Below are 25,149 nucleotides of genomic sequence, written 5' to 3'. Positions count from 1 at the left end.
TCAAGAACAATGTTTCTTTGCTGCAATGTCACTAGTTACATAAAAGCACAGGACAGCCCAAATACTATGCACACCTGCTGCAAGACAGCTGGGTGCAAGACCCTATCTTGATAATTCTGAAAAAAACTGCAGCTTGATGTTCCAGCACTTTATCATGCATTTTACTAGCTCCATGTACTCGCCTAAATCATACCTAGACATTAGTAATCTAACAGTCACCATGGTCAGTGTATGACACCACACGGAATACATGCAATGCCCAACCACATGGTTACTTTTTTGTTATATTCACTGTGAAGTACCTGTTCTTTGCGAGCAAATCAGGCTCTATACACTATGAAAAATGACAACAGAAAAAAAAACTGAAAGAGATTCTGAATGAAGTCTCAGCATAGGCAAGGCAGTATCAAAAGTTGTGACTTTTATTTTCCTCCAGTTTATCACAAGAACACTTTGAGGAATCACTGTCACAAAATACAAAGGTTTAGGAAAAGCGACATCCTGTACTGTGCAGAAAGAAAAGTTCATAGTAAGCATTCAACAGTGGTCACTACAGTACACACTAAGGTGATATCAGAAAAGCATTCATGAGACAAGCAAAAACTACAATACCGTGAATCATTAAGCATGACAATAATTATAATACAGTGCAGCCCACTTCTAACAATACCACATATAATGATATATTGGTTATAGCGATGGATCGACATAAGTGTGTCATTATATGCATTAGGTCTATGGGGGGAAAAAAAAGCCATATACCGTATTTACTCAAGTCTAGGCCGGCCCCTATTCTAAGCCGAACCCCCGAATGTCTGAAGCCAGAAAAAATTTAAAACTTACCGCGAATGTAGGCCGAACAAAAAAGTGAGGACAGTGTTCAAAAAATGAAAACAGCATTTATTTAATATGAACACGCCAAGCTCACTCCACATTATCATCGCTGCTAGCCTCGTCGCTATAGCCCCGACCACACGCCCTCATGCGGACGCGCGCAATCTCGCGTCCGCGCGCCCATGCATGCGCAGACAGTGCAGCATGGCTCGGACGCATCGAAACACTGCAATCTCAGTGAACAGCTCCTTTCTGTTATCGCGCCCTTATTTTCCATATCACTTATCTCCTTGTTGCGGCACGCGCAAGAAGTGTCCCCTGTTACCCCCTCCAACCACGGACACTTTTCTCATCGATGCTTAAGTCCCGCCAGGCTTGAACATTTGACGATGCCTCTGCGGCTAGCACAACTCTTCGTTTGAAAGCGGCACAACCCTTTCTCTATGGTGGCACTACAGTGGCATCGCCTGTTTGGTGCCATAACGACGACGCCACGCTATGGGCTACGCCACATGCCAATACGACACAGGTCAAAATAGCGATGCCGCTAGTGTACTTCAGTTGGCAACTGGCGGGGGTTAATAACGGCTGCGATACCGACTTTTCTAGATGGCACTAGCTATGCACCATATTTATCATTTTCAATTATAAACTGGTGCGTTTTTTTTAAATCCTCAAATCTAAGTCGACCATAAGGTTTGGTATCTAATTATTTGAAGAAAGCTATCGGCCTAGATCCGAATAAATATGGTATGTATAAATGTAAGTTATTCACCACATATCGGATATAACAATTAAAATTATGCCATCTGGATGGCGTTTTCCATGCAGAATAATGGTGACATTTGCGTTGCTTAGTTCCCCTGAAACGAACAATGCCCAGAAAGGGTGGTAAGTGTACCTATGCGAGTTCGTATCTGCCACCATTACCGCGCAGCACATTCTGCCCGTACCACTTGTGCACGAGAGAGCATCACGAGTTGGCACAGCACACCACAAGATGGCACCAGCTGCTTCAAGTTTTTGCACGTCACTCACAATGGCACCAAAAGAGTGAGGGAGAGAGAAGAGGGGGGGGTAAAGCAAAGCAGTGCAGTGGTGCCCGTCCCCCCACTCAGTCTCTTTCTCAGCAAGCCTGAAAGTAGCTTCACAGTTGAAGCCACCGAAGCAGCGGACAGCCCATTAGTGATGTTCCGTGCAGGGAATTTTCCTTTTTGGTGGAAATTTTGGGCCACAATTTTGGATGAAAGAGATAAAGGGAATCTTTAAGACATTGCAGGAAATCTTAAGATTGATAAAGTAAATATCAGAATTGTGCCATTGAGCAAGCCATCACTTTGCCAACCCACAGCAAACCCTTTTAAGTACACAGGCCAAACTTCGAGTCGGCTAGCTTAAATCTCTAATAACCTTTGTTCTTGAAAAGGTGATGTACTGTTGGGTGCAAAATGGGGACTGCAGTTTGCTACATTAGTATTCAATAACGTGACCTAGTCAGAATCGCTAAAATGCTGCGAGCCAGCAGTGCTAGTTGGTTTGATGCTTTAGCTCCGATTATACGGAAGATATGTCGAGCAATGACATTACAAAGTTGTACATTAGAAATTTGAGATCTCAATATATTGCTGTCCAACTGAGATGTAAAATAAACCATATAATGTTCCTAAACATGTCTTTACCTACAGTTGCCAAGACCTTACTAACCTATGTTGCACTTAACCTGTGTGTGTGTATGTGCAGGGACACTTAGAGGGACAGTTTTGGAACAATGCAGGGAAAATTGTCACAAATAAAGAATTTTGGTGTATAGGAATGGGAATTCTTCTGCAAGGTACAGAACATCACTGCAGCTCAGCTTGAAGATGGCACCGACAAAGAGCAAAGCTGTGTCGCTTGACACGAAGATGCAAATTTAGCAGGACTCTCAACGCAGCTTCAAGCTGAGTGCCCTCGTGAAGAAATATGAGCTCACTCAGTTGACGATATCAACCATCCTGAAAACCGGGAGCACCAAGATTGTGAAGGCAGGAACTATTAGTGGTCATGGCGATCAGCAGGAAATGGTTGGGGAACCTTTCTACGCAATGTCGAAGAGTTGCTTTACCAGCTGTATCACAACCCGCGTGCATAATGTGCCTATCAGTGGGCCAATACTTGTTGCCAACGCAAAAAACTTCACTTTTCTTCTGGGACGGCCAAATTTTAAACCTTGAGAATGCAGGATCCAGCAGTTTAAAGATTGGCACGGCATCATTTATAACAACATAGCAGGGGAAGAGTGTCTCTGGCTACATGGGCGAAGCAGCAGTGGCTACTGACAAAGCTGCCTGGCGTGCTGGCAAGCTCCACAACAGAAGACATAGACAAATGTGACAAAACTGCTCTTTTTTTTCTTCAAATGTTGCTGTTGAAGACACACACTATTAAAGTAGATCCATGCCCCGGCAGGAAGCACTCGAAACTTAGTGTGACTGTGTTGCTGTGTGTTACCACTGACAGGAGCAGTCACCTTAAGCCTTTTGTGATCAGGAGATCAAAGAACCAACATGTTTCAAGAATCAGCACATCCTGGTCTGCTATCGTAGCAATAAGAAGGCGTGGATGACCTGTGACCTGTTCAAGGAATGGCTAGTCGAGTTAGACAGCATAATTGAAAGCCAAGGGAGAAAAGTAGTGTTGCGAATCGACAAATGTAGTGCACACAGCGTTAGCCCGAAGCTAACATCTGTGGAGTTGATGTTTGTGCCTCCCAATATGACGGCACGCCTGTAGCTGTTGGACACCGGCGTGATAGCCAATTTTAAAGCTTTGTATTGGCGGTGCATAATAGAGTGGATAATCTTGGTCAATGACCACTCAGCTCCTGGCACGTCAGGCCATGTACACAGGTCCCCTAACATGAAGATCAGTCTTTTGAAGGCCGAGTGCTTCGTCTATGGTGCGTGGTATGAACTGAAGCAGTCCACCATACCAAACTGCTTCAATAAGGCGGGCTTTATGTGCCAGGAGAAACACCCCCACCCCCCAAACACACTTGCCTGATAGCGAGACCAACACAATGGAAGCCGCAGACATAACTGAGCTCTGTGAGCCAACGGTACTGGTGACACAGGTGGTGTGTTGATGGAGGTGTTTTTGACTGGAGATAGTGCTGCCTCGTTCTGCGATGAGATCACTAACGAGGCGATCGCCGAAAATGTGCTGTCACGACAGACGGCAACATTGTACGACGGTGGCGACAGCAGCAGCAACAGTGACAACAAGATTGACAGTGGCTCTTTGACCCCGATCTCGATGCCACACAAAGCACACTGTCGTCGCTCAACTCGTTAACTGATTTTATGCATTCTAAAGGATTATCGTAAGTGTGCACGCAGCAGCTGGAAGCGATGCACACCGCAGTTGTGAAGCTGAAACTGCCGCGAAAGTAAGTGCAGATTTCAGACTACAGTCGAACCCACTTAGAGCGATACCAGTTTTAACAATATATTGGTTATAACAATGAGAAGCTGCTGTGCCGTCAACTTTTGTATGTGTTTCATGGTGAAATAACCGGCTTACTACAATGCCCCGATGCAGCATTACAAGTTATAACGATAAAATCTGTTGTCCGAGCCCAAAGGTAGTGAAATGCGAAACCCTTGAAAAAAAAATAAGAAAAAAATTTGAGCTGCTGCAAGATAGGCCGCTGCTCCAACAGCCGCCGTGCGCCTCTCTCCCATTGCCCTTCCACCCCTCCGAACACGAATGGGCTGCGGCCATAGCTATAAGCCGTCCCACCCTCCGAAACACGAATAGATCGCGTCAACTGCCCTGCTCGCAGGTTGCTCGAATGTTGCTCGCTGGCTCCTCGTTCAGCACAGTTCCGCAAACAGCTTAATTGCTCGCATTCATCTTTGTTGGTTGCGTCGAAATCGTTCCTGGCCATGCGATTTCTCAGCCTCGTTTGACCAACAGTTGGTTTGACTCGCCGCCGAAATGGAAGATGGCTGATCCGCCCGCTAATCATCGGCAATGCGCGATGTTGCCGGTGAAAAGAAAGTGCACGGCTATTGATTTGGAAACTAAGTGCTTCTAACCGATGACGCGATCTTCGTGAACGTGCTTGCATCAGATAGCGACAGCGAAGACGGCAGCGATGACGTGGTAGAGCAGGCTGCCTTAACGTTGTCCTCGCAGAAGGCCCGGCAGATGATTCAGTCCCTCCGGGGCTTCGTCTTTGCAAGGAACTTTCCACTGCACTAGGCGGAGCACCTGGATGCCTTGGAGGATGTAGGCAAGCTTCACATAAAGCATGCAAAGGCTGATGGACATAGGATTTTCTCGTGCAAGCCAATGAGAAGTGCATGGCAAGATGCTTGTGACGATCTCGCCTCAGCGTTCCTTCTGGTTTTCTCAAGCTGACAGGCTGCTGTGGCAGCCTTCTGGCAAGTTTTAAGAGGCACCTTTTGGGGCCACCATGGTGATGCCTCGGCGGTGCTCACATATCGCGTGCCATCCGTGTCCCCTCCTTGCAGTTGTTATAGCAGTGCCATTATTCAACACCGACAGCCGGGGCTTGTTACACGCGATCGGAGCTCCCAGGAAGCAGTTAAACGAGTGAACACAATCAGCAGCTGGATGGAGGAAGGTGCTGGGGAGGGGCACTGACCTCCCTGCTATTATAGTTTCCTCACATCAGCTCTGCCATCCCCCTATTTTGACTTTTTCACGCAACCTGGTTATAACAATTATTGGTTATAATGATGGAATTTTCGTGGCACTTGAATATTGTTATAAATGGGTTTGACTGTACTTCAATATAGAGAGACTATTGCTTGACACTATCTTTGGTGCTGGAAATAAAGTTTTGTTTTTCACAGCCTGGTTTCTACATCTATTCTTTAGTGGAAGTGGTGAATTCGGGTTCGGAGCTACAAACCTACTTTCAGAAGCTTTTCTTTTACGGCAGTCCAGCTATAGCGATCATCGGTTACAAAGGTCGTATTTTTCGTTTTTCTCGATATGGTTATAAGTGGACTGCACTGGACAGGTTTTATCCTCGCTCAGTCTAGTCAAAGTAAGGGAATAAGTTAAAGCCACTTACTCTTGCATACGCATGGTAACTTTCCCAATCTGGTTCTCCTCCAGAACTGCAGTCACTATCTTTTTTCCTGTCTTCAGTATTTGGTGAAAATTGCCATAAGTTATTTTTTGGAATGTTGGAAACCTTTCTCTATTCATCCAGTCAAGAAATGTCATGTTTTGTTCTAAAGCACTGTTTTCTGTAAAAGAAAAAAATGTTATTACCTACAAGTCATTTACATGACAAAAGGAACAGGGAATAATCACACTGCGTAACTGCAATGACATAATTTCAATAAAAGAAAATGTCACCCACAATTGGGTTTACTGTAACATAGCAAGTTTCCATAATAAATATGTATGAATACACATTACATCGAAATTTTTCGTTCCTACAGAATGGCACGCGTAATTACAAATGCCTGCAAAAGTTACTGCATAGTGCAAATATGGGGAAAAGCAACACTTCCAAGAATAAAGGCAGCCTCTACGGAGGTCAGAGTTGCACAAAACAAGAGTTGAGCCATTTAAGAAACTGGTGCAAGCTATGTGGGTTAACTCTTTCAGTACCGCGCCCATTCGGCATTGTTAGCCCGCTAACTATGGTTTGAAATGCCAATTTTGAGGCTTTCTGCGCCACTCACGGACACACTGCGCTATCGAATGTGAAGGAGAACTATATTTTTGTTTTCTAAGCAGTTCACTTTTTCCCTACAAGGCATTAATTTTTCAATGCACTCTAAAGTTTGGCGATCGTCAAAGCAGAAAGCAAAAATGGCCGCCTCCGGGAGCGGCGCGCGTGCTTCGGAAGATCGCAGATCTCGCAATTCCATTGTGTTTGCGGCTAATTTTATCCATGGATTGAGCAGCAGTGAGTCTGAGGATGCTACCTTTTCATTAGCATTAGACTCAGAGCGACAACAACGCAAGCCAGCCCGAAACATTGGTGGCCGCAGCCTGGCACGCAAAAATGCAGTGCTTGCACTTAATTTTTTGTAGTGGAACACCTGTTCAATGAAAAACACTGATTTTTTATTTTTTTTTTGGAGATAGTGCCTATTAGACGGCAATACATATTGTATATATCATAATTTTTGTTACATTTTTTCTTTGCAGATACAAGCGTCTCTTTACAAACTTTGTTCAATTTTATTCCAGAATCTTGATTTTGATAATTTATATCTTTTTTATGACATATACCTCATTAAAAAAACTTGCATGTGTGAAAAGTGCATTCAATATGACTTTTGTTTATGTATTACATAAAATATTAAGTACAGTAGTTCCTTCAGAAAAAAATAATATGGCATAACCTACAAAAAACACCTATTTTCCCCATGGCAGGGAAAGAGTTAATTAAACCAATGCAAAGACGGGGAATGCGGGAGATGGAAATTCAAGACGATGAGCAAAACGTGTTACGGGTTACTATCATAAACGGGTTTAAAAAAACGTAAACAGGTTACCTATCGCCGAAACAGGAACTTTAAAGACATGTTAGTACACGCAAAAGTCAGCCAACAGCATTCCCCCGTAATAAAAGCATGTTGTCGCCCTAGGTGCAAAACCTGCAGGCACCTTCAAAGCGACATTAAAATTAAAAGCACCGCAATAGTTATACACATGAAGTCAAATCTAGCTTCACTTGTACAAGTTCGGATGTGATTTGTATGTTTGAATGTTCCTTCTGTAAGAAACAATATATCAGGGAAACAGGGCAATCAATGAACGTCATATTAAACGGACACCGCGCGGCACAGCTAAAAAGCTTCCCAAAGCCGTCGCCGAGCATTTCAACCAACCAGGTCATAACTTCGATGAACTTAAACTCTACATCTTACAGTCAAATTTCCGTTCTGAACGAGAAAGAAAATACAGAGAATCATACCTTATCCATAAGTTCAAGACATTGCAACCAATAGGCATAAACGTTTCAAAGGGAGCTTTAGAATCTATTCACTATGCTACACTTCAAGCTATAGGCAACAACACTTAGTTGGATTGCTCGGCGTATCCCCCCCCCCCGACTTCTTTTTTCTTTTCTTTTTTTTTTCCTTTCCATCCCCCCCCCCCTTTTTCAGCCGGCGTGTCGGACGCCCTTGACACGCCGGCTAACACATGTGGGTTGAAAGACCGGGTGGGGGGTGAGGGGTGGCCCTGGCTTTGACCTTGTGCTACTCTCAATTCGACACGCTAACACACCTTCCCTCGTTTCCGCACCCTCCCGCCTCACACCCTCTCCCCTTTAGAAGAATGCCACCTATATACACTGTGGCGAGGAAAGCGTACATCGCGGCTCCTGCATTCACCTTGTTCACGTTTTGCTCATCATCTTAAACCAATGCAGTGATTTTGAGTCACATTATGCAAGGCATTTTCTGCATCCTTCCCAATTATTTTCTAGCAAGAAATTAATTTCCTGACTTTTAAATATAAATTTAGAAGTACATGATTGTGCAGGAAAGTAAGTATATCACTAAAACCGTCAAATTAACTTTAACAGTTTACATAATGCTACCATTCATGTAGCTCTTTCTTTTTTTAATCTAACAACAAAAACCACCAGACAACAAACTTGCATGCCACAATAGCACTGCTCTCAAAACAAGCCCAAATGAATGTTTTAAACTCTTTATGCAGCCAGGCATCCTTGCCAAAACAAGAAGGCACCGATGACGGTGGAGGCTGTTTCAATCCCATTAAGCCTTAAATGGCATTCTTCAGAATAATGACAAAGGCGCCATGACAGACAAGCTGTTAAAAACCATCTCGCGATATATACAGCTTCACATTAAAGCAATGGCTTATACAAGTACTACAGCAGTCACCAATATAACTAACACACTCCCACTTCTGTAGTTCTGCTTGAAGAAATCAATAACCGGCTTTCTTCTTTAACCACACTTTTGAGAACAGAGCTGATATAGCAAGCAAGCCTGCTGTCTGAATCTATTTTTAAAAACTCGCCAGGCATTCTTTGCAGAAAAGAACAACCAAAACAAAGATACAGTTGAGAATTGGGTGTCATGTTTTCAATGATGATCTTAAATGGGCCCGAACCACTTTTGATCGAACTGGAGAAATGCATCTGAAGTTGAAATAGGCAATTTCAGAAATACTTTGCCACAAAAAAGTGCTTCAACGCATTCAGTATAAATGGAGTTATGCTGAATTGGCAATCAGACAAATCCTTCGCGGTGCTTCTACTCCTCCTTCAATGCTTTGCACTGCAAAGGCTATGGTGGAGCAGGGCATGCCCGCAACGCTCCGCCTAATGACGGTCACCATGGCGATCAGTTCAAGTTTGATTATGGATGTTAACGTAGATGCCACTACTTCCAATTGATTTTGATGCCTACGACACACCAAACATAAGCCAAGCATGGTTGACCTCAGCGAGCCACAGTGCGCTTAACCAGTGGACTCGTTGCGGCACCCCGCGGCGATCACAGTATCTACGCTACGTAGCAGATCGCAACTACACCCAACTGTAGCAGCAGTGTTTGCTTTGTGAACAACGGGGCCTGAGTGTGTGCTGGCGCTCATATACTGATCTGGCCATTCTACGTGGTGTGAACCAGCTTTGTCCTTCACCAGCTTGACCGAAAGATAGTAGGCACATCCAACTGGCGCATTTTTAAGTCCTAACAATAAGCCTGCCAAAGTGTATAACCAGGAATAGCCAGGAGTCAGTGCGCGCTGGCAATATGCATGTGGTCTGACCTTAAGTTTCCCATAGTTCGAGGCTAGTTGAGCATTCAAAAGCAGTCAAGATTAGCGAGACCCCATGGCTACAACATCAATAAACTGGGTGGCCCAAGTTTAATTCCTACACAGTCGGTCGAGGCTGAGCGTGAGAAGACGATAGTCGGCTTCTAATGGAAGTACGTAATTCTTATCGAACTTTGAAAGCAGATTTTCACTTACTTCAGCCTGTTTATTAAATTTCATCGCTATACACAGTTACAGTAGGAAGAAACGCACTGATGCAAACACCCTTCTTGATTGACGTCAGCTATTGGCCAATAGCAGCCATGTATGGGAATCTGCTATATTACGAAATAAAGCATCCAGAAAGGGTGAGGAGCAGGCTTCTGCTGACGAAAAAGCGTTTGAGAAAAAGGTGACTTTGCACTCCGCTTGTTAGCTGCGCATGCCATACACAACTGCAAAACTTGGCAGAGAAGTTCATACAGTGTAGGCTATCTGCAGACTATGTTTTTTCACAAAGCCCAAGGGGTGGTTCAGGACCCGTTTAAAGCTTGCTTGCACCAACATGGCACTAAAAATGGAGTAACATTTAATTAATCATAAGGAATTCCTTTATTAACGGACACAGAAATGTTAGTCTGACAGTTGCAATAATACTGCAATTAAGATGCATTGGTTTCACCCTGCAGATTGCACTCTTTAAGAGTGACAACCCCTGGGACTTCAGAGCCAGAACTTCATACAGACTAAGACCAGTATACAGATGAAACTCATGGCCCTAAAGAATAAATGACAGACCAAAACAGCATAAAATGCACACACAATTAATATGTAATTTGTAACAGACATGTCAATTCCTATTGCTCTCTAGCTTCTCTCCTGAGCACTAAAAATTCAGCCACAAATCTCTCTTCCCTGAAGTACTGAGAAACATCATCAAATCAGTGCAAGAAAAGAATGAGGAAGAAGCTCAAGGCATAAAAAGTAAGCACACACAAGGTGTTGAAGCTTGAGCTTCATCCTTGTCCCATTCCCACATTGCTTTCAAAACAATGAAACTACCAGTCATACATTTTACAACCAATCAATAGCGAAAACAGTTAAAGATCTTCTAGCATCGCTTCCAGTGGTGCACCTAGTTACCACACCTTAAAGAACCATATGTATCATGGACCAACATAAACGGCAATCACATAACAGTCCACTACATAGAGATGCATTCCTTAATGCTTTTTTGATTAGGACCCCATATGCAGCATTTTTAAAGAACTTGGAGTCACTGCATGTTTCTGGGCCTTTGATAGGGCACCTGTAGAACTTATACGTATCACTACAGAAGGGCACAGCTGCTCACTCTCAATCTCCAGAATACCATGTGTGCTATAGTGCTACAGATGCACTGCAACAAAGGCCAGAGAAAGATATGGTAATTTACACAGTGGTGGTCCAGCCAGTTTAGGATTTGGAGCAATTTTTGAGGCACGAAAGAAACACCTCTGGAGCAGTTTAGGAGCAGCCACAATAGCCTTTTGGAGCAGAAAAATTGAACTTTTTGAAAAACGTGGAGCAGTACAGTAGTATTAATGTCGCCATTAGCCGTAGCTTGTTATTACAGCACACTCAGTAAATGCTGCTCAACAGTAAGGTAACACGCAAGGCCAACAGTTGGCAGCTGCCAATTAAGCTAGTTTGCCCATTTTCGTAGAGAAGAAACTTTTGTAAGCAATTACATAAAATTTTGTAGGCTAGCAAGAACAATGCTATGCGGCCAGGCATAAGACAGATAAAAATTAGAACTGTGTTAGACAAATTTGAGCCATCAGGCATAAGACAAAATGTGACAGCAAATGTCTTCTGTGCATTCCAAATGACAGATGCTTTGATATGCCTTACCACAATACACAAAATGTGTATTGCAGCCAATAAAGATGCTCGAAGCTACAAGAGACCGAGATGCCGCTATACGGTGCATTGCAAAGATGGCAATATGGCTATGAACAACATTCATACTATGCCGTAAACTCGCTTTCATTACGAGGCGATTGTCAGCTTTCCGATTTTCATGCGGCTTCTGATGCTGAATTGACTAGTCTATTCGCAAACAGCAACTTTGATCGCTGCCACCCGAGTGACCCAACGAAACAGTACCAATTAGGTCTAACAGCCAAGGCAGTGTGCCAGTGACAAAAATTTTTTGTAGGCCAATGTGAAATGGTCCACAAGCCGTCACAGACAGCGTGCCGCTTATATGTTGCACAAGTGGTGAATTTGTGATCAGTTCCGAGATCCCGCACACAGGTTTTTGACAGCGCTTGAAGCGCCGTTCAGGTCCACAGGCAACCAGCCGGCAACTATTGCAACCACACAGAGAAGTTTGTATGCTTAAGACTGCATGTTGACACAAAGTTCCAAACTGTATGCATGAACACGAATATTGTATACAACCTACGTGCCTTCCGATGGCGTATCGGCCCTATCTTCAGACATGCTATCGCGTGTTTTATATACAAACTGCTTTGCTTTGTTTAAATCTCTGTTGTCAATCTAGATGAACATTGTTTCACTGAAGAAGTTACAATGAATACAGTCTAAGCTCATTACAACGGACCCACATACAAAAGACTTTTGGATATACTGTAGCGGACCATTTTTCAACCTTTGTTTGTTCGACCTACTTTATTAATGCAATGAAATTCGCTTTTAACGGACCGCACTACAACGAACTATCGTCTACAGCAGATGAAACAAAAGGCAATTTAAAAAAAAACTGGTCGCATAGAACATACTTTTGCCGCGAAAACACGGGCTGACAACTGACTTGCAAAGGTCGGCCAAGATCGTGGTTCAATACCACACGCCTGAGAGAGGGAGGCGGGGCAGAAACGCGCCATCTTTTTTTGCGTGCGAGGCACTGGGGGAGGCAAGGGAGACTGGGGTTCTACTCCAGCGGCTGCTGTTTATGGAGCGGTTGCGCGGTCGCCGCATCTTGAAAGCGATCTGCGATGTGGACAAATTGCTCGCCCACACGGGGGCCGCATATTAAAGGTGATCTGCGATGTGGACAAGGTACGCCCAGCACCGGTAGCTTCGTATGCGCTCTGTTATCAACGTTTAGTTTGCGTTGAAGCGAGAGATAGCACAAAGCTACGTTAATTCACTCACTGCTGCTACCATGCTTCCTCACTAACGTTATGACAGCGACTTTTCGCGGTCATTGAGCGAGGTAAAACTACTATTCTTACTTCGCACAGATGTCTACTAATTTGCTATTGCAATCGATGCTTAGTCTTTCGGGCGAAACTGCGACATTTTTGTTGTTTGTTTTTTACTTTGGATGTTCATCACTCACTCTTTGCAATAACGTTGTCAGACATCGCGACCAAAGTTTCGGAAAGAGGCGTTTTGGATATTACAGACTTCGGATAAAACGGACGTTTTTTTGTTGGATTATTAGGGTCTGTTGTAACGAGAGCCGACTGATTTGAAAAATGATATAGCAGATAATTGTTTCGCGAACATAATTATTCAAATGTTCACCATTTAACTTGTATATATATGAACATTTACACACCTTTACTGAAAACATTCCACTGCCGCGTAAGCAGACGACAATACTACACTTTGGTGCAGTTGGCGTAAATGACACTTGAATGGGTTCAACCAGGCACAAGAAAGTAGAATTGTAGCAAAATGGCAATAATAGCGCAGTTGGACCACCACTTTTTGCAGCATGGCTTCAAAGCTTCTGACAAATATTGCACATTCGGCTGACACAATCCGTTGCTCTGCACTCACCATCATATAGAAAGCCAGTGTTGTCCTTGACCACATAAACAGCAGGTGTTGCTGGTGGAGTCATATTTTCCCCCAGCTGACTAATACACGAAGACGGTACTGTGAAAAAGTAGTTCACTGGCTGGAACTCTTCTGCCATTTTTGTAAAATTTTCCTGAAGTGCAATGAAGAAACTCACTCAGAAGTTCCCTTCAACCCTACAACACACATAATAATGCTGTATCAAGCCTATACTACATATGCCCCCATACTACTGGATATGTACTCTCAACATAAAATATTCCTCAGATTCAACACTGGCAAAATATGAAGAGCAGGGCAAGTCACAGAACCTTGCCACCCACATTCATGTCATTGCATCCCAGCACAATATTTTAAATTATATTTAAACATGAAAATTCAGCAAAGTGGATGCTCTAAAATGTGAAGATGACAGTGTCATTTCTCACACACATTACCGTCATCATTAATAGGGATTCTATTAAAGAAAATTGGGAAGTCGCAGCAATCATGCTAGTTCCCTAGCATTGTGAGGGCAAAACTCGGGAAATACAGGACATTCTGGGATATAGAGACCTTTGATTTCAAGCTTCATGCGTAATACTTTACAGAAATAACCCAGAGCAATTCACTGATAACATTTCTGGAAATAAAATATTTTGCTCTGGTAATCTTAATCAACTTCAGTATTTATTTTCCTTTCTCTGCACTGTACAAAATCGCTTGAATAACAAAAATATTATCAAAATCCATTTTCGAAACACTGTACTTCAGGATCTACATGAAGCACAACACTGCACCTACCATAAGCATGTCAGCTGCTCGACATACGTCAACAAAGAAAATGGCATTGTCAAAATTTTATTAATATGTTATGCCATCAACACAGCAATCGCTAGGCTGTTGACGTTTATGGTGCAATAAGCAACATGTCATGTGTGTCTTGGCAGCTCAATTCCCACACAGTGTTCAAATTAAGTGCAAATGTAATGTTTTTCGTGAGCTCGCTTTCTTGCAATTTCCTTTAATGCTGAAATTTTGAAATAATTTGTCAAACAGCACTAAATTTCGTGACTGACGGCCAAGCAAGTTTGTATGCTTCCTATTGATAAAGCCTGACAGCACCTGCAAAGGAACACGAAGTAAAGTTGTACAATATCATCACAATCAGCCTATTTTATGTCGACTGCAGGGCGAAGGCTTCTGCCTGCAATCTCCAATTACCCCTGTCGTATGCCAACAGACTCCACCTAGCACCTGCAAATTTCTTAATTTCATCACCCCCCTTACTCATCTGCCGTCCCCAACTGCGCTTCCCTTCTCTTGCCACCCCTTCTGAAACCCTAATGGCCTACCGGTTATCTAACCTAAGCATTACATGCCTGTCCAGTTCCATTTTTTTCTCTTAATATCAATTAGAATGTCGGCTATCCACATTTGCTCTCTGATCGACACCACTCTCTGTCTCTTAACGTTATGCCTAACATTGTTTGTTCCATAGCTCTTTGCACAGTCTTTAACTTGCTCTCAAGCTTCTTTGTCAATCTCCAAGTTCCTGCCCCATATGTTAGCACTTGTATAACGCACTGATTGTACAGCTTCCTTTTTAATAATGGTAAGCTTCCAGTCAGGAGCTGGTAATGTCTGCCACGTGCACTCCAACCCATTTTTATTCTTCTGTAAATTTCCTTATCATGATGCAAAAGTATAAACATTGCAAGTGAATATATAGATAGCCAAAGATATAAACAAGCCTCACTGCCAGATTTGAAGTGCATACATCCACATTCCTCTCTAAGCCAATTTAGAGCAAAACCATTTTAACATGAAAAAAAGAAGACTGCTAGAAAATATAATGACAGTATCCTGTGATGAAAAAAAAAAAGGTTTCCAAAATATTATCCTGCCCTTTGCTTTTCTTGTTGCAATCTGCCAACTACACTTGAATAAATGGTAACGGTAAAATAAACGATACTGAATACTGGTACTGATTTATTTCAATGTAATAAATCTACTCTTGGGGCTTTGAGGAATGCCACACAAAGGACTCGAGACTAATTGTCACTACCTGGGGGTTCTTTAATATGCCCGGAAATTGTTGTACACAAGCATTCTAGCATTGTTGTTCTACAAAAATCTGACTAAGGCTAAAACAGCTGGGAATCTAACACAATCTCGCACTCAACCGCAGAACACCTGATCCACTGAGCTATCGAATCAAGCCTGAATGCTAAAATTGAAAATTAAATTGAAGGGCCAAAAAATAAGAATAACAAGAACACGATTAAAGGTGCCATGATTTTACTGTTTCATATAGAATTTAAATTTATTACATTTCCGCGAGACAACTGCGACATGCATTTCATTGCTTTAGGAAGTCCCAAGGTTAAAAACCAGGGGCATCTCCTTTATGAAGCTCACAAAAAGTGGTACATATAGGAGTAAGCAAAGTGCAGGTAATGAGTAGTGAATACAAATGTGGCAAGCACAGAATGAAATGAAATACAAGAATTACACAATTAACTTGCAGATATAGGGGGCACGAGGCACTTGAGGACACAGCTTGTGCACTGCCTTAGCCATGGCCAAGTTTAGCCATGCAACAATTTCCATACACTCCCTTCCTTTCCCAGAGATAATTCACGATCATGACATGGTCACAACATCTGTAGAGAAGTTCACTAAAAGTAATATTTCGTGACACTTTTTGTGTGCCATGAAAAAGCTATGATTCTTTATGAGTAACATGAGTAGCTGCTTATCGAATGGCACAACTCTCTAAAATTCCAACAAGGCAGACCTACACATGAAGCCTGTGCGTTTTTTTTAGTGGAGTCTAAATTCAAGTCTAAATTCAAGAAGTCCTTGTGCCCTCCGAGTTGCAGGATTCTGTTCATAAAATAATCCACATTCAATGCTTCCTTCCTAATAAACTAATTATGCTCCTTAAGGTTATTACCATAATCATAAATTGTTTTTTATTATTAGGATAAAGAAATTTTATGACATGTTCACCAATGTATGTTCAATAAATACTATTTCAATTTACCACCTGTTAACGCGTTACTTCTACAGAAATTGAATTTGATTCAAGTTGAGAAAAGCCCACAGCAGGCAGAAATGCCCGAAATCCCCAGCATTCAAAGAGTTAGGTAATTCAAACATGCACTTGTGTAACTCAAACATGCAAGGTTTCTTTTTTCTCAACCTTATCACCTAAATTTTAAACCTCACATTTGCAACTAATTTTAAGAACAGATTGAAAACACATAAGCACAAATCCTGTAGGCTTGTCCAAGACAACTGGCAGTTACTACTTATCATAAAAACATACAACGAGGAACAGATATTATTTCGCTTTCAACTTTAGTAAAGGCTTCTCTGACTAAGTTCAATTTATATAGTATTCACAAACAGTGACATACCTTTAGCGTGTTGGAGTCACCTTTTCCTTTTTCTCCATCAGTGTAGATAAAGAAGACTTTGTGCCGGTCCCGCATTACCTTGAAGTCATCGCATGCCGTCAAGTCATGAATTGGTGGTCTGATCAGCAAGGCAATCAAACAAGAATTAACTTGTAGTGGAACAAGAGAAATATTTTCCAGTATAATACTCTTAATGCTAAGTTACAAGCTTCACCTATGCATCATATGTACAAAGCTGGCAAGCTGCACATCTTTCACAATGAAATCTTGTAGAGTGAAGTGACTGGGTTACTTCCCTGCAGGACACCGAATACTGCCTCGCAAAGCAGCAGCCAAACCTCGAAAGACAGACCAAAATACAGGTGCTTTGGCACAGGGTGTCTGGTGGAGAAATATGCGAAAGAAGGAAACACTGCACCCCATCCGGGTGTTGGACGATGGTGGGTCCGAGGATGGCAGTTGGAGGAGAGACATGTCCGACTTCGAATCATACGGGCACTGAGAGACCTGCAGGAGCGAAGCCTGCCCGCGACTTTGTGTGAGGCCAGGCACCGGTCGCTGCTGCCACTGCCAACAATAATTATGATCAACCAATCCTCTACCGTCCACAGGAGCCACAGCGCCAAACTGCACTGGCCAACCGACATAGCCACATCGCATCGGAGATGGACATTTAAACTGTGAGCCCACCGCTCAATTCTCGCACTGTTTCTTAATACGCTCTGTCCTGCTGTTCTGTCATATTAGACATTGGATGTTTTGTTTTCTGTTAACGGTTTGTTTGCTGTTCTGTCATATTTCTTGCCATTATTTGGATTATTTTTTTGCAATATAAGTTTTGACTGTTTATTTGTATGTATTGTCTCGTGTCCATCCACTTTGTGTAGCCCACCCAGAAGCGTGACACTAAAGTTCCTACAAAGTAACATTCAAGTGTCATGCCAGAGCAATAATTTACAAATTCAAGGCAGTGACAGTTTTCTAGGAAGTGTATTTTTCGAAGCGGTGTTAACAAAATTTAGTTTTGTTACTTTGAAACCATTTGAACCTCCAATCGGATCACATGCCTAAAGTATGCACTGGAAAACCAAGGCGATAGCTTGAAATGAGCAGGAATTCTCAGTGTATGCTATACCACAGGTTTCTGTGGTGGCCGTGTCTAATATTAAACATTGAAGATTCAAGATAGAACTTTAGTGACCAAGCTTCACTGTAGCGGCAGACGTCAAAATTAGTAGAATAATTGCCACTATGATTATAACAAAATTTCACCAATAACATCTTAATGACTTTAGGCGACGTGCTCTAATTCCAGAATTGAAGGCAGCCAGCAGTCAAGGCATACATTTGTGCCTAGCATCAGCTTTCAGAAATATGAGCTCAAAATGTGCCGTGAAATGTAATGCTGTTCCAGTGAACACTTTTCTATACTGCAGAAATATATTAACTGGAACAGCAATGCATTTTGCTGCACATTTTGAGTGTGTATTTCTCTAAACTGGTGCACGGATCAGAGTTTCTAGCAAAAGGTCCTGTTTTGAAGGCAATTTCAATTCTGCAACTACAACGTGCCACCTTGAATACCCTATTTTTAATAATCAGAGAGTCACTGAAGAAACATGCTATGGTGGTCAAACTTTTACGTATTGTACACAATATGTTAATACAAAGCAGGTAACTGCAGCTCTTCCTCCTCTTTTTCTTAGAGCCAGTGACAGCACTGATTAAGCATCTCAGTAATTTATTTAAATAGCGCAGACAAACACTTTGATGGGGGAATGGGGGGAGGGGGGATTACGTTAGAACTGAAAGAATGATGCCACAGCAGAGAAGCAGCAGAAAATCTTTCACAGAAGAGACGCTCATCTTTATACATGCCACATTAAAAATATGGCTACACATAATAAGCTTCACACATGGTGTGAGTCTTTCAAGCTTGAGTTGAAAGTTCAATTATTTCAGAAAATGTGATCCAATGAAGGAAAAAAAGAGCCTCCATTCTATTTGACTTCACTGCTCTAGTAAAACCATGGCACACTGCCATGAACAATGTCAATGCCAGAAAATGTCATAATTTATTAAATATCTAAGTTGTTTTATTCATCACTTCATCATCTGTAACACGTTAGATCAGTAAACTAACAAAAGCTCTTAAGCTAATCTACTAGAAAAGAAATGACATCCTGAATGGTAGCACAGGAATTGAAAATGACAATTTCTACAGTTAAGCACTAATTGGTCATTAGTATATGACATCAAGTAATAAACAACCAAGAGAAGAAAAAACACTGACCCGTCCATTCTACGTCCAAACTCTGCAAGTTCCTCCCTGTTTCGATCTCCCTTGTATTCAACGGTCTTGTCCCCTTTGATACTGAAAAGAATACGATTGAAAAAAGGCACCACAAAGCCCAGTACATATATAAAAATAATTGGGCCATTTTGAAGAGTTAAATGTAAAATGCATGAAATCAAAATACTTATCAAAAGATATGGTATTCAAACAAAAAGAACTGCTGTAATTACACAACTGCTGCATTCTTAAATCACATGTCCTTAACAAATATCAAGAAAGCCGCATTTTAGCCTGCAGAAAATGTCACCATAGGAATCAGCTCGTCAGCATGTCTTTATACTTTATTCTTTATTCAGACATATCCCCACTTAGCCCGAAAGCGTTACAGCAGGGGGGTTACAAGCATGAAAAGAATACATCTTGATTCTCACTGCACACCTGTTCACATGACAGTCTATTCCACTGCGTGATAGTTATTACAAAAAAAATTGGCATACAGGCCCATCCTAGCCCGGTATTCTCTAATTTTGCACTGGCGGTCAGTGCGTGCCGATATATAGTTTGGTGGTTTTATGTACATTTCCCTATCAATTCCAGTTTCGTTGTGATAGATTTCATACAGAAGCTTTAGCCGCAGCTTCTTTCGACGAGACGACAGGGACTCCCAGTTGAGCTCTCTTTTCATTGCTGTGCAACTGTACTTCCTCCCGTACCTACCCGAGACAAACCTGGCTGCTCTATTTTGTATTTTTTCTAGTTTGTTTATAAGACATATCTGTGACGGGTCCCATAGGGTACAAGCATATTCCAAAATAGGTCGTATACAAGTTAGGTACGCCATGCTTCTAAGGTTAGAATTTGCGCATTTTAAATTTATTTGAATGTAATTCAAAGCAACTGCCGCTTTGCCAACTACATAGCCCACGTGTGCCCGCCAAGAGCAGTCACCCGACAGCATCACGCCCGAATATTTAGTCTTGGATTTATTACTTCATATATTATTCATTAGACTATAGCTGGCATCGATTACTTTTTTCTTCTTAGTAAACCGCACATGGACACACTTTCCGGTATTCAAATTCATTTTCCACTTTGAGCACCATTCGCAAATACGATCTAGGTCGGCCTGCAGTTTGAGAACATCATCTTCATTATCGATTTTTCTATACACAATACAGTCATCTGCGAAGAGCCGCATGTTAGTCAATACCTAAGTTAATACCATTAATATATATAAGAAAAAGAAGAGGCCCCAGAACAGATCCTTGCGGGACGCCTGATGTTACCTCAAGATAATCTGAATTAGTACCATTTAGGACCACACGTTGACGGCGATTTGACAAATAGTTTTTTATCCAGCTAAAAACACTAGAATCTATACTTAACATTCGAAGTTTATGAAGTAGTAAAGAATGGCAAACAGTATCAAATGCTTTGCAGTAGTCCAGAAATATGCAGTCTATTTGTCCACCCATATCAACTACAGACGCCAGGTCATCATAAAATTCAATCAGTTGTGTCGCACATGAAAACCCCTTGCGAAATCCGTGTTGTCTGTTTGTAAGCAATGTGTTGTCCGTTAGATGTTCCATGATAGCCTTATATATTATGTGTTCCATGATCTTGCACGAAATCGAAGTAAGTAAGATAGGCCTATAATTAGTAACTTCTTTTTTAGAGCCCGCTTTGTGAATAGGAACTACATTTGCAATTTTCCAGTCCTGTGGGATCTGACCAGTACTTGTGAAATATTAAATAAAGGTAAAGCGAGATGGCGTGAGAACACTGTTTTAAAATTCTCTGAGAGATACCGTCAGGACTGATAGCCTTACTTTCATCAAGGTTCTTTAGCAGAGATTCAATGCCGCTAACACTGAGTTCGATTGGTTTCATAAGAGGAACGTTGCTATTGGATGATTTTGGGCTGCATGCACATTGAGAAAGAAAGACTGATTGGAAATATCCGTTTAGGCATGTCACTTTTTCTGCATCGTCAGAAAGAATGCGTTCATTGTAAATAATTTCATTTATTCCAACAGGATCAGACCCACATCCCTTCAAATATTGCCAGAACGGTTTAGGATTTGTTTTTATTTTGTCATTTAATCATTTAAGATAGTGTTCTTTTGCTTTTTGACAGGTCTTTGTATTCGCGTGTTAATTCTTGCAACCTTTTAAAACACGCGTGTGTTTTTGTTCTTTTATATCTTTGAAACACATGCCTTCGTTTTTTAATTAACCTCAATACACGAAAGGTGATCCATGGTTTTTTACGCTTTTGGAGTCTAGCCGATTCAATACTTGGTACGAACTTCTCTGTAAGGTCAAACAGCTTTTGTTTAAATGTGCTCCATAAAAATTCTACTTCATGTTCCTCCGCAAAGCATTCAAAAACAGGAAGAAAATCAAGAAGTTTATCAGAAATTGATGAATAATCGCCCTTTTCAAAGAAGAAAACTCTTCTGCTGATGCACTTTTTTATGCGCTGTACTTTCGTTTTGATCTCTGCAACCACAACCCGATGATCACTGATACCTGGAATGATATCAACAGTACCAACTAAATTTGGCGAATTACAAAGGAGAAGATCTAGGGTACTATTAATTCGTGTGGGTTCGAGGACATACTGAAAAAAGCCAAAGCTATCAACCAGGTTCCTCATTTCTAGATTAGTACGGTTTGCATTCATTAACTCGCATATACCGTTTTCCCAATTTAGGTCGGGCAAGTTAAAATCACCCGCAAGCAGTATTATTTGGCCAGATACCTCCGAAACGATATTGTACGTACAGCATTTCCAAAACACTGAAATCCATGCTTGGTGATCGATAAAACGCTCCAGTGACAAAAGAAAGATTATTAGCCAGTGTAACTGTGCACCAAACCGACTCGACCGAGTCATGACCGATGTTCAACATCAAAGACGAAAGGGACGAATGAACTAATATAAAAACACCACCGCCATGACCCAGTCTGTCGTTGCGATAAGCAGTATAGTTGCAGGGGAACACCTCGCTATCAGTAATGGATGGGTTTAGCCAGGATTCAGTACCAAACACTATATCTGCCTTTAATGACTCAACCAATCCGGCAAACTCATCTATCTTGCTGACTATGCTACGGCAATTTACCACCGCAATAACTAAATCACGATAAATAGAGCAAATATCATTTGTGTGTCACCGTTTTGACAGGGCAATAACTTCTTCCTTCTCATCGTCCCATGTAAACGCTCTGCCATTTATGATCAGTTTATCGTCCTTCAACTTAACGTGGTTTTTCTTATCCGCCTTCTTTACTTTGCCGTATTCCCATAGTTTCTTTCGCACTGCTCGAGTTTCAAATGAAAAGTCCTGTTCTACACTGTAAGAGGAGCCCTTGAACTTGCTTGCATTCTTCAAAACGGCCATTTTTTCTTTATCGGATGAAAAATTTACAATTATAGGTCTTTTTTTTCGTTCATAAAAGCGACCAACCCGATGTGCCCTTTGAACCAACTGCAGTTCGATTCCCAAATTTGTAGCGCAGATACCCTTAACCAAGGCTTCAGATTGTTCCCACGTTTCGGACCGATCATTGTCATCTATCCCGTAAAACACGAGGTTCGATATACGGCTTCTGTTTTCGAGGTCTACATTTTTCTTTTGCAGAATTCTATGCTTGATGACTTAGATCCCTAATTACAGTTGCTTGTTGTTGTACTAGCTTCATAACGTTTCCTATCTGGTCTTGGGTTTTGTCAAGCTTGCTGTCCATTTCAGCCATTTTGGCATCATGACTAGTTATCCTGGCATCAATGTTTTCTAACTTATTCATAATACTATCCTGTAGTTTCTTCAAGAAATCCATTTCGCCTTTATCAAAAGGCCCAGGGTTGAGCTCAATGTTGCCGGAAAGAAGCAAGAGCAAAACGAGCCATAAAACTCGGTTCACAACTAAACGAAAACGCCTATCACGTCCAGTGCACTGTACTCGCGCTGTACATGCAACACTCGCCCGCGTGGGAAGAGCCGGCAACGCCATGACTGCTTTAAAAGTTTCAATTAGGTGAACAGTACTTCCTGCCAGTCAGTCAGTCATAACTGGTCTGGATAAGAGGTCTGGATAACAATATGGTCTCAGTCATGAGACCATATCGAGAGCACTAAGTGAGAAACACATGCATACGGGTCAGGGCATTAAATATAGGCGAATACGACAAGTTCACACCACGTGCGCATGCTAATTACTTGTGATCGAATTCCAAGATACGTGATTGAAATACCAGGCAAATGCCAATAGCAAACGAAAACTATCCTATACAGATCCCCAAGACCGCTTGTTTTACATCAGATGCAGACAGGTTCACGGTGGCCTCAACTCGTGTCACACGATTTTATTACCACAATGCGACAATAACGTAAGGAACTCACAATAGTACTGTGGGAAAACCTTTGACGCTGTACTCCATTGCCACAGAGGTAAACCGCGTACAGTCTACGCGGCTGACACGAATGTCCGTATCTGCAAGGCTTTGAGCCACCTGGCTCCAAATCGGTTCCAGCATTTTGCAGTGGCCACACCATGGTGCATAAAACTACGCGGTAAAAAGAAAGTCGGCGTTAACAACACACATGTCAATAGTAAACAAACATTGGTCAACTCCCCCAACGTAAACACAATTACCTTGACAAGCCACGACCCTTCGTGCCGCACGTCGAGAAACCTGACAAAAACAAACCGAACATAATGTAATTAGTGCGTTTCTTTATTTCCTTGCCGCCTCAAGGCGAACGTCCAACAAGGAAAAAACGAACTCAATATGTAGAAATACGAGCACTTTGCGAGAACAGCAGATTTGTAAGAGTAACTGATGAGCGAGTATCACGAACGGCATTTCATGCATCCGCTACATTTCGCGCCAACATCCAGAACAACATTCAAGAGGAAAAAAGAGGCGCACTACCTGTCACTCAATTCCAAAACTTTGCTCGCATAGGCAACCCGCACACATAGCAGCACACCTATGAGGATAGATGATTTACAAACATTTACTTGTCACTGTTGTACAAAATTAGCACACTAATATTGTACTATGTAATCGTAACTCGCTTACCAATTATTAGCGACACGAGTAATTGAGAATGATACATTACTATCGTTACATTAAGCACCATAAACGAACGTCGCCTTCACCGCACAGCGGCCATTGAAACCGTCAGCATGCCGTGCGTTATATTTCGCTACTTCCCTATGAGTTCAGGAAGTGCTCGTCAGATGGCACTACGAGTATAAAGAAAGAGGCGCCAAGAATTGAATTTTCTTTCAGCCGTATGCACAAGCAAATGTATTTCCCACTAATATCGACGCCTTCGTGAAAGCCAGAAGTAAAATATGAATTAATATTATCGTTAGTTTTGGAAGAAAGGTCAAATATAATCTTCATTTGTTCTGAAATCGGTGTCATTGTCATAATTACGAGCAAGTGTGTGAAATAAGTTTTTCACATTCATCCCAACGACGATGAGTGCTGTGTAAGCGCTTTGGAAAGGTCTTCATCACACCAATTACCAGTATAACACCATATCATTCAACAGGATACGGTATCATAGCAGCGCTCCGGCTACACGCGCCAGCAAAGGGAGCTAAGGAGCATTTTGCCACAGGCACCATAACTTTCTCGCTCAAGCCAGATATCATATAAAATACTATTTGCAGAGCTATGGTGAAAGCTGAAGTGAAATTCAGAGCCGGATGTTGCTGCAGACATTTTAAGTGTGCAAGAACAAAACGAATACAAATATAGTTGCGGCTGCTTTATTTATTTTCTTTTTATTGGTTTACTTTTTATGTGCATGTCATAAAGATTCGTTTCTTCATACGGAGAGCGTCATGCGGCCCGCATTCCAAGATTTGGCTTCGACAAATTCAGCATGAAAACGCGCATTCTCATAACACACGTAACATTACTTTTTTTCCAAAAATTCTTTCCCGCTAAAAATAGCCGCACTTCTCTCATTCCTTCCACAAATCGGAGATCAGGAC

The 25,149-nt window shown here is 41.9% G+C and overlaps 1 protein-coding gene across 1 annotated transcript in view; it reads right to left on the bottom strand.

Annotated features, from left to right (window-relative positions):
* The window catches only part of LOC142591748 (protein disulfide-isomerase TMX3-like), a 56,535-nt gene extending 32,214 nt beyond the window's left edge, over window positions 1-24,321 (bottom strand). The window contains exons 1-8 of the mRNA XM_075703953.1: window positions 24,221-24,321; window positions 24,071-24,128; window positions 23,791-23,830; window positions 23,538-23,701; window positions 19,123-19,203; window positions 16,830-16,947; window positions 13,405-13,558; window positions 5,921-6,098 (exon numbers count right to left, since the gene is read on the bottom strand). Coding sequence (XP_075560068.1) covers window positions 5,921-6,098; window positions 13,405-13,558; window positions 16,830-16,947; window positions 19,123-19,203; window positions 23,538-23,701; window positions 23,791-23,830; window positions 24,071-24,128; window positions 24,221-24,281 — 854 coding nt within the window. The 5' untranslated portion in view covers window positions 24,282-24,321. The remainder of the gene's footprint in view (window positions 1-5,920; window positions 6,099-13,404; window positions 13,559-16,829; window positions 16,948-19,122; window positions 19,204-23,537; window positions 23,702-23,790; window positions 23,831-24,070; window positions 24,129-24,220) is intronic.
* Between the last annotated feature and the right edge of the window lie 828 nt (window positions 24,322-25,149).

Source organism: Dermacentor variabilis, chromosome 1 (genome assembly GCF_050947875.1).
Source record: "Dermacentor variabilis isolate Ectoservices chromosome 1, ASM5094787v1, whole genome shotgun sequence".
Classification (NCBI taxonomy): Eukaryota; Metazoa; Arthropoda; class Arachnida; order Ixodida; family Ixodidae; genus Dermacentor; species Dermacentor variabilis.
The sequence above is the reverse complement of the archived record's forward strand: the minus strand, read 5'-3'. Positions and strand labels throughout refer to the sequence as shown.